Source organism: Staurois parvus, unplaced genomic scaffold (assembly GCF_062004578.1).
Source record: "Staurois parvus isolate SC_StPar_1 unplaced genomic scaffold, SC_StPar_1.0 ptg000739l, whole genome shotgun sequence".
NCBI classification, from domain to species: domain Eukaryota; kingdom Metazoa; phylum Chordata; class Amphibia; order Anura; family Ranidae; genus Staurois; species Staurois parvus.
This window is the reverse complement of record NW_028318535.1, coordinates 514,302-523,764: the sequence shown is the minus strand read 5'-3', so window position 1 is coordinate 523,764 and position 9,463 is coordinate 514,302. Positions and strand designations below refer to the sequence as shown.

Sequence of the window (9,463 nt, the reverse complement as noted above, 5' to 3'; positions counted from 1 at the left end):
CACAAATCATAGGAATAGCACAGAGGCTGTCAATCAACTGGAGGTCCCTCCCCTGTCACCATTTTTCTCTTGGTGTCAGAAAAACTTGTCATGAGCGATTCATGCTGATAGCAGGCAGAAATGACACTCAGTGCTCTTAATCGAGACAAGTACACGCCATAGGGGGATATGCTTTGTTCGTATTTCATGACTGGGGTTTACAACCACTTTAAAACACAAATAAAGCACAGAAGAATTCCATAGATCACTTATAACTTTATTGATGCCGGTCATCAGATGACACATTGTCCTGTTGGATTTGGTCCTCTGCCTGGAGTCGGTCAGAAAGTGATGTTCGGCCTTCTCTGGGACTTGTTAGAACCAGTTGTGCTGGAGGTAGGAGCAGTGTCCTCTTCTGAAAGTAAAATATTCAATAAATATATAATTATAATAATAATGTAACAATATTAATAATAATAATAATAATAAATATTTGTTCATTAACCCCTTGTCTACCAAGGTACGTTTATAAACGTCATGTTGATATTTCAGCCGGCGATCAGATTAAGGATCAAGGCCGATCTAGAGCTGTCCAATCACTTTTACGGGACTTTGAAGATGGCCCCTCCCCACCACCACCGCCCGCAGTGGTTCCTAGGCTTTTCTGTTCCTCCAGGAAGTCCGGGTCTATATGGAGAGAAGGCGGAGATAAGGGAACATCCACTCTCCGTCCTCCATCGACTGGTGAACTCAGAAGCGGGTATGATTTTACTTCAATCCTTGGCTCTGGGGAATCAGCTAATGAGACACAATCTGTGCTTGGTTAGCTGCAGTGGAGGCAGGGAAGATATTAGGGGTCTAATGGCCCCTGATGTCTCCATAAAAAGAACTAGCCCCCTTATATAAAAAAAAATGCATATAAACTTTTTTAAAAAGTACATAAAAAAATATATATTGAAATAAATTATATAAATAATACCCCCCCCCCTGTGCTGAATGCAAACACAGCATGGGGCATGTATATGTAAATAAATTGAGAAATTGAGCATCAAATGTGAGGTATCACTGCAAACGTAGTAAGAGCAATATAGGGCCATCGTTTGAAATGTATTTACCCAATATTTTATAATTTACCAAAATGGGTATTATATTGTATTTGTGTGCAACAAAATTAATTTTAGCGTAGCGCTACCCCCACAGGAGCCGCTTGATATGATGGGTTCTCTGTTCTGCCCCAACTCTGTTCAGATCCCACTGACACATCAGTGCAACTTAAATGTTATTAAGCTACCACTCTATAATAATACACAGAAAATAGGTGACAAGCAACTTGGTAGTAGAATATTTAGATGTATTAAAGCAAGGCAAGCTAGACATGAATCAGTAAACAGGCAATTGAACACGTTTTATTCCAATTAGCTAACTGCAATAGAGTTAAACCAAATGTCAGCTGGTAGAAAAAGAGACAATATTACAACATTAACTAACCCAAACAAATATCCTCGTGTTGACACTATGCATACAGCCCCAATAGCAGATACATTCTTGACAATGGGGTACCACTGGCAGTGGCCACAAGTACCTGGCGCTTAATTGTAAGTATTTGTTAGCTACCGGTGGGGCCCTTCTGTAAGGTGGTGCATGTGATACTGTCCCTTTAAGGCTGCACTCAAAGGATGGCTGATGCGCTGTTAAATAAGGGGCAGATTTTATTGGCATTAACTGTAGGCAGTAAGGGGCTAAGCTTGGCAGTTCCGGTAAACACTTCCAATATGCAACATGTCCAGTCACAGTACACTTGGCAACCAGATATCCCAGAAGCATCAGTCCTCAGGATCAGGTCCTCATGAACAAATACTGACAAACTCAGTCTCTCAGCTTTGGTCCTCACTGGTGTGGACACACATAGCAATGGGTCCCTTCAGCTACAGTCTCCAGCAACAACAAACTCTCACAAGCTCTCTCTCAGTGGGAGTGCAGACCTAGACAGCAACCAGTCTGCACATGCTGGCTCCCCGCACTGGACTTCCCCAATCTCTGCGAAATCTTCCCCAATCTCTGCAAAAAATCTGTATTTTCTTCCTCTTGACACAGGGCAGTCTGGATATTGTTGTTCTACAGCCATTCACTTGTATTGTATAGTGTCCCTCTAAGACTACATTTCCCACGATCCTCAGCATCTGCATAGCAAGTTCTGCTTCCCTTTGATTGGCTCACTGCCACTGCCTGCCATGAAAAAGGAGGAGCAGGAGCGAGCGGAGGATCACATAGAGCACACACAGCAGGGAAGCTGTGGGTGAGAGGCGGCTGCTGCACACACAGCCCACCATTTACACAAATCCCAGCACAAATAGTCGCACATATATCGTGCGACATAGAGAAATTGCAACTACCACCATTTTATTCCACAGGGCCTCTGCTTTCAGAAAAAATAGAATTGATTTGGGGGTTTAAAATCATTTTCTAACAAAAAAAAAGTCAATTTTAAACTTTGCAAAGAATTTTAAAAATTGGCCCAGCAGGAAAGTGCTTAAATATACCCGTCATGGCAGAACCTGGTCACATGACATCCTTCCATTGACAGATTGTTGAATGCATTTAGGAAGCCATTTACTTCAAGCTGAACTCTGGGAATTAGGACTATCTACCCTTTTAGTGTCCCCTCCCCCCCCTCCCCCATCCGGACTGCAAGGGTTAAAGGTGCAGGGTTACGGTGTAATTCTTCCCCTCTTCTTCTAAAGCAGCTACAGTCTGAATAGTAAAAACCGTTCCCTGCCAGCATGGTGCAGAGAACGACCCTAACGCAGGCCATACATGGCTCGAATTCCGAACAAATTTTCTTTAGAAGATCGGAAATTTAATGCGTTTTGTAATCCGATGGCGCCACCATTGATTTCGAAATTCAACCAGCCAAGCCTTCGATTTCACCTCCTGGTGCTACAGGAAAGAATTTTTGTAGACAAAAATGTTCTTTTCTTTCCAGGTCACAGCTCGTTTCTTTTTCTTTCGAAATTCGTTCGTTTTTCAAAAAATTTCCAACATGCCCAAATTCGATGCTCAAATTCAATCGTCGCATAAAAATCGCCCATTTCTGTGGCCCACTAATGGTGCAAAATTCAAACAAAAATTCGTAAAGATTTTTTACAGTAAAATGGTTTGAGGAATTAAGATTTGTTGTTTTACCATCTATCATGAAGGGGTATAGGACATCTAATGCAGGCCATACACAGGTCGAGTTACGAACAAATTTTCTTTAGAAAATTGGACATTTAGTGCGCCGCCATTGATTTCGAAATTCGACCAACCAAGCCTTCAATTCCACATGATGGCTTGGCTTGTGGCCAAGAATTTCCGGGTCACAGCTCATGCTCGTTTCTTTTTCCAATTACATTTCTCGCACGATTCTTCCATCGTTGATTAGCAATTTGTTCATTTTCAAAAAATTTCCAACATCACTCAAATTCGATAGGTCGTTTCTGTGGCCCACTAATGGTGTGAAATTTGAACGAGATTTCGGAATTCTACCCAGGTATGGCCGCCTTTAGTCTCTGTGTAGAATCAGTGGTCTCTCTGCAGAGATCCACCATGACCCTTGCTGAGTCAGTGTTGCTTCCTGCTGATTGGAGAACTCTAGACTGTTGGACTGCCATAGTAAGACCATTGCTTCCACACAGTAAACAAGGGTCCTTCTCTGCAGCATTCTGGCAAGAGTCGGGCTTTTCTACTCAGGCTGTGGCTGAGTAATCGGCCATTTCTGTGGCCCACTAATGGTGCCAAATTCGTATGAAAATTCTTAGAAAAGATTTCAACCCATGTATAGCCACCTTTAGTCTGTGTAGAATCAGTGATCTCTCAGAGATCCATCATGACCCTTGCTGAGTCGGACCAACAGTGTTGCTTCCTCCTGATTGGAGAACTCTAGCTCTGACTCAGCGGGGGGGGGGGGGGGGGGGGGTTGGACTGCGGTAGTAAGACCAGTGCTTCCAAACAGGGAACAAGGGTCTTTCTCTGCAGCATTCTGGCAAGAGACAGGCTTTTCTACTCAAGCTGTGGTTGCTTTAGAATGAAAATTAATATATAAGAGTTTGCGCACATGTACAGTGAAGGAAATGCGTATTTGATCCCCTGCTGATTTTGAATGTTTGCCCACTCACAAAGAAATGATCGGTTTAAAAATTGAATGTTCGGTGCATTGTAACATTGAGAGACAGAATACAAAAACAAATTCAGCAGAAATGCATGTCTAACAAATGATGACTGATTTGCATGTTCATGAGGGAAATAAGTATTTGATCCCCTATCATTCAGCAGGATTTCTGGCTACCAGGTGTCTTTCATACAGGTAACAAGCTGAGATTAGAAGCAGTCTCTTAAAGGGAGTACTGCTAATCTCATTTTGTTATCTGTATAAAGACACCTGTCCACAGGAGCAATCAAACAATCAGATTCCAAACTCTCCACCATGGCAAAGACCAAAGAGCTGTCCAAGGATGTCAGGGACAAGATTGCAGACCTACACAAGGCTGGACTGAGCTACCAAACTATGGCCAAGCAGCTTGGTGAGAAGGTGACAACAGTCGGTGCAATCATTCGCAAATGGAAGAAACACAAAACAACTGTCAGTCTCCCTAGGTCTGGTGCACCATGCAAGATCTCACCTCGTGGAGTGTCAATGATCATGAGAACAGTGAGGAATCATCCCAGAACTACACGTGAGGATCTTGTCAATGATCTCCAGGCAGCTGGGACCACAGTCACCAAGAAAACAATTGGTAACACACTACGCCGACAAGGACTGAAATCCTGCAGTGCCTGCAAGGTCCCTCCGCTCAAGAAAGAACATGTCCAGGCCCGTCTGAAGTTGGTCACTGAACATCTGAATGATGCAGAGGAGGACTGGTGGAAAGTGTTGTGGTCAGATGAGACCAAAATTGAGCTCTTTGGCATCAACTCAACTCGCTGTGTTTGGAGGAGGAGGAATGCTACCTATGACCCCAAGAACACCATCCCAACTGTCAATCATGGTGGTGGAAACATTCTGCTTTGGGAGTGTTTTTCTGCTAAGGGGACAGGACAACTGCACCGCATCAAAGGGACGATGGACGGGGCAATGTACCATCAAATCTTAGGTGAGAACCTTCTTCCCTCAGCCAGGGCATTGAAAATGGGTCATGGATGGGTGTTCCAGCATGACAATGACACAAAACACAAGGCCAAGGCAACAAAGGAGTGGCTCAAAAAGAAGCACATTAAGGTCCTGGGGTGGCCTAGTTAGTCTCCAGACCTTAATCCTGATTGAAAATCTGTGCAGGGAGCTGAAAGTTCAAGTTGCCAAACGTCAGCCACCAAACCTTAATGACTTGGAGAGGATCTGCCAAGAGGAGTGGGCCAAAATCCCTCCTGAGATGTGTGCAAACCTGGTGGCCAACTACAGGAAACGTCTGACCTCTGTGATTGCCAACAAGGGATTTGCCACCAAGTACTAAGTCATGTCTTGTGAAGGGGATCAAATACTTATTTCCCTCATGAACATGCAGATCAGTGCATAATTTGTTAGACATGCATTTCTTTTGAATTTGTTGTTGCTATTCTGTCTCTCAGTGTTACAATACACCTACCATTCGATTTTTAGACGGATTATTTCTTTGTGAGCGGGCAAACATTCAAAATCAGCAGAGGATCAAATACGCATTTCCTTCACTGGAGGGCTCAATCACACCAGCGGTGGAAGTCTATGATGCCGGCAGATGTGCATTGTGAAGGGATACTGCTGGTAGACTTTTATTCTTACCTGCAGACCTTGGTGGTACATTCTAGCCCTTGCTGGCAAAATGCGCCAACGGGTTTGTTTCCGACCGCCCTCCAGAAGGGGGTCATTCTGGGTCCTCGTCGCTGGGACACTTGGGGCCGATTGCTCCCGTGTTCTGTCGAAGGGGATCTTCTTGAAAACAGTTCATGGTAAGTGCAGGTGGGTTGTGGATAAACCTTCGATAAAGAACACCAAAGGTCACACCGGAAGATTTGGCACAGCACCAATAGACACCATAGCAAGGTAAGAGTTTGAGAAACAAAATATATCGCACCTTCCTCAAATGGACCTTTATGCCCTGCCCAGGCCCGGGCAGGGCCGTGGATAAGGGGGTACCACCAGTCCTCCTGTAGGGGGCCCAATCGGATGTGGGTGAAGAGCATGTTATGCACAGTGGGGGGGGCAATTACTGGAACCGATCCCCTTTATGGCTTCCTCTGCAGCAGCTGAAAGCTGGCTTCTTCTCCTCTCTGTCCCACTGGCTTTTAGTAAAGAGAGCCATACAGAGGATCAGTTCCAGCAATTGCTCCCCGCCACACCCATCACCCTCCCTGTGCACAGTACATTTCCCCCTGCTGCTGCCCAAGCCCCCCCCCCCATCAGTGCTGCCAGCTTCCCTCCTTTCCTTTGCACCGGCAACTGCAAGCACACAATAGGACCCTTCAGGATGGAGAGTGGGAGAAGGATCCGGTAAATATGTCACATTTACCAGCCCCTTTTTTTCCCCCTGAATGAACACAATGAGTGGTCGGTAACAATCACTCCATGTTCATTCATAGCTGAAGCATAGTAAACTGTGTTTTCTTTTTTTTGGGGGGGGGGGGCTGTTAGGTTGGCTGTATGGGGCCCCATGGTTTCTAACAGGGCACGGGACAAGGGGTGGGCAGGAGAGATAGCTGCCTTGGGCGCTGAATGGACCTGTCCCAGTCCCTCACCTTAAATGTGATATTACAGGTTCAATGTTTTATGGAGGTCTGTGGATAATCAGTCTATTGATATCGCTGCCTCTAGTGGCTTCTTAACCACTTTCGGACCGCCCCATGTATATATACTACGATGGGGAGACCACTCTGCGCTGGATCACGTGTACATGGTCCAGCATTTCTGTAGCACAACACAAGTCGATCAGCAGGTCCCAGCCAATGATTTATGGCTGGGATCTGCTGATCGGCTTAGCGAATGACAGAAGAGAGCCCTGTGTTTACTAACAACACAGGGCTCTATACACAAAGCAGAGGTGTAGCTGATTTTTTTTCCTCCTTGCAAAGCAGGGAGATAAAACAGTCACATCTCTTAGTAAAAGCAGCAAAATCACACACAGCTAAATCATTTTAACCCAGTGGTTCTCACTCACCGGCCCGCTGCTTCCCTTCATATGGGGTCTCCAGCCAGTTAAAGATCCTCTAATCTCCCACAGCACCTCCCAGTTACCATAGTGCCCACCCAACCTTCTATAGTGGACCGCAGAATCCCTCAAGTGCCACAGTGCCCCCCAACCTCCCACAGTGCTCTCCAAACTCCCAGAGTGCCCCCCAGTCCTCCACAGCATCCTCTAGTCTTTCACAGAGCCTCCAACTTCTAATAGTGCCACCCAAGACCCTGTAGAACCTCTAGTCCCCTATAATGCCCCCAGCCTCTATCAGTGTCCAAAAATGCTATCCAATGTCCAACAGTGCCACCCACCCTCCCACAGTACCCCTCAGCCCTCCCCAATGCTCCACAACTTCTCACAGTACCCTCAGCCCCCTGCATAACCTCCAGCTTCTTATAATGCCCCAAACCTCAAAGAATGTCATGCATTGCTCCCCCCCTCCAATTGCCTTCCATGCTCTCCGACCTCTCAAGGTGCTCTCCATCTTCCCACAGTGCAACCCCCAGGCCCCTGCAAAGTCTTCAGCCCCCTATAGTGCCCACAACCTCCCCAACCCTCTGAAGAGTCTCCAGCCCCCTAAAGAGCCCTCAATCTCCCACGGTGGCCCCCTAGCCCCTGCAGCACCCATCTGTTTCCCATCATGCCTCCAACCTCGAACAGTACCTCCCACAGTACTCTTCAGCCCCCATAGTGCTGCCTAACCTCCCACATTGTTCTCTAACCTCTCGCAGTCACCCCAGCCCCCTGTAGAGCCATCAGCCAGAATAATCACTCCAACCTCTAACAGTGTTCCACACTGCCCCCCCCTCCCAACTTTTCACCACGTTCTCCAACCTTGAACAGTGCTCCCAGCCCCCTGCAGGGCCTCCAGCCTCCCATAGTGCCCCCAACCTGTAACAATGACCCACACTGACTCCAACCTTCTACGAGTTACCCCAAGCCCCCTACAGGGCCATCAGCCAGAATAATGGCCCCAACCTCTAACAGTATCCCACATTGCCCTCCTCCCCCAACCTTCCACCATGGTTTCCAACCTCTCGCAGTGCCACCAGCTTCCTGCAGAGCCTCCACTCTTCCCATAGTGCCCCCAACCTGTCACAATGACATACACTGACTCAGGGGTGGACTGACAACTCATGGGGCCCCCAGGCAATTGGGAATCATGGGGCCCCTGTGTCCCTGCCCACACTCAAAACACACCCAAAAAAGCCTATAAAAGGTACCAGGGGCATTTTATGGGGCCCCCTACTGACCCCGGGCCCTCGGGCAGTGCCCGAGTGCTCGAATGGTCAGTCCGCCCCTGCACTGACTCCACCCTTAAACTGTGCCCCCTAGCCCCTGTAGTCTCCCAAAATGCCCCTGCAAAGTTCCAAGCCTCCTGGAAAGTCCCCCAGCCTCCTCCAGAGACCCCATTTCCAACAGTTACCCCCATCTCCCCACAGAAACCTCATCTCCTACAGGGTCATAAAATCTGCTGCAGGGCCCCCTAACCCTCTCCAGAACCCGACGGTGACACCCAGTCCCATCCAGATCCTTCCAGCATGTCAATACATATTTTGCATTCCCATGTGCGATTACAAACTGTTCTGTTGGAGCATGGAAAGTTCTGGGAGGCTTAACCGGGCCCTCGTTGCAAAAAAGGTTGAGAATCACTGATTTAGCCAAAATCACTGAGCTCATCCATACTAAACATGGAAATATCTAATTTCAGTGGATTGACCCCTTAAACCTTTGCTGACAAATGCCCCCCTGTGCTCCACCATGACATGGTCATGTTGAATAGGATGCTCACCTGGGTGTTACATAGAAGTAACATAATGCACAGAGGTCCTCCTATGGACACCATGTCTTTCTGTTGACCTGTGAAAGAGTTCCTTTCCTCCCAGCATGCAGGTTGGACTTATAAAGGGTCGATCATCCCTATTTCTTTAACTTACGTCAGAATCCTGACCAACAGCACAAGAGGAACTGGCTAAAGGCTGCAAATATTTGTAGAACATTTATGAGGATGGAATCCTCCATCTCTGGAATCTAGGCGTCATTCCCTTGGGGGGGGGGGGGGAGGTGGGTGCTTCATAGAAAAATTAAAATTAAAGAAAGACAAGAACTAAAAATACGAGCTGCTTATAATTCTAAGTGTAGGAACTCTAACAGCCCAGTAACAGCCATGACCTCCGCTGGAATTAAACAGAATTATAGAGTAGTTAATGTGAATGGCAATCAGTCTGTATGTATCAAACAATTGCTATTTTTTTTAAATAAGAAAAACACCTTTTTTTTCATTCTTTGTTACACCTCAGTGT

The 9,463-nt window shown here is 46.6% G+C and overlaps 1 protein-coding gene across 1 annotated transcript; it reads right to left on the bottom strand.

Annotated features, from left to right (window-relative positions):
- Positions 1-240: 240 nt before the first annotated feature.
- On the bottom strand, positions 241-9,068 carry LOC149445213 (liver-expressed antimicrobial peptide 2-like). Its single transcript, XM_089654075.1, has 3 exons — positions 8,953-9,068; positions 5,771-5,964; positions 241-394 (listed from the first exon to the last, which is right to left on the bottom strand). Exons 1-3 carry the CDS (start codon positions 9,004-9,006, stop codon positions 355-357), a joined length of 288 nt encoding a protein of 95 aa, XP_089510201.1. The 5' UTR covers positions 9,007-9,068; the 3' UTR covers positions 241-354.
- Positions 9,069-9,463: the final 395 nt, after the last annotated feature.

Bases quoted from the DNA above. Each gene is read 5' to 3' on its own strand.
- LOC149445213 (XM_089654075.1), bottom strand. From the start codon at position 9,006: ATGGTGTCCATAGGAGGACCTCTGTGCATTATGTTACTTCTATGTAAC. The intron at 5,965-8,952 runs GTGAGCATCCTA...TCTTTATCGAAG, and splicing joins TACTTCTATGTAACACCCAG to GTTTATCCACAACCCACCTG. The intron at 395-5,770 runs GTAAGAATAAAA...TTTTACTTTCAG, and splicing joins TGTACCACCAAGGTCTGCAG to AAGAGGACACTGCTCCTACC.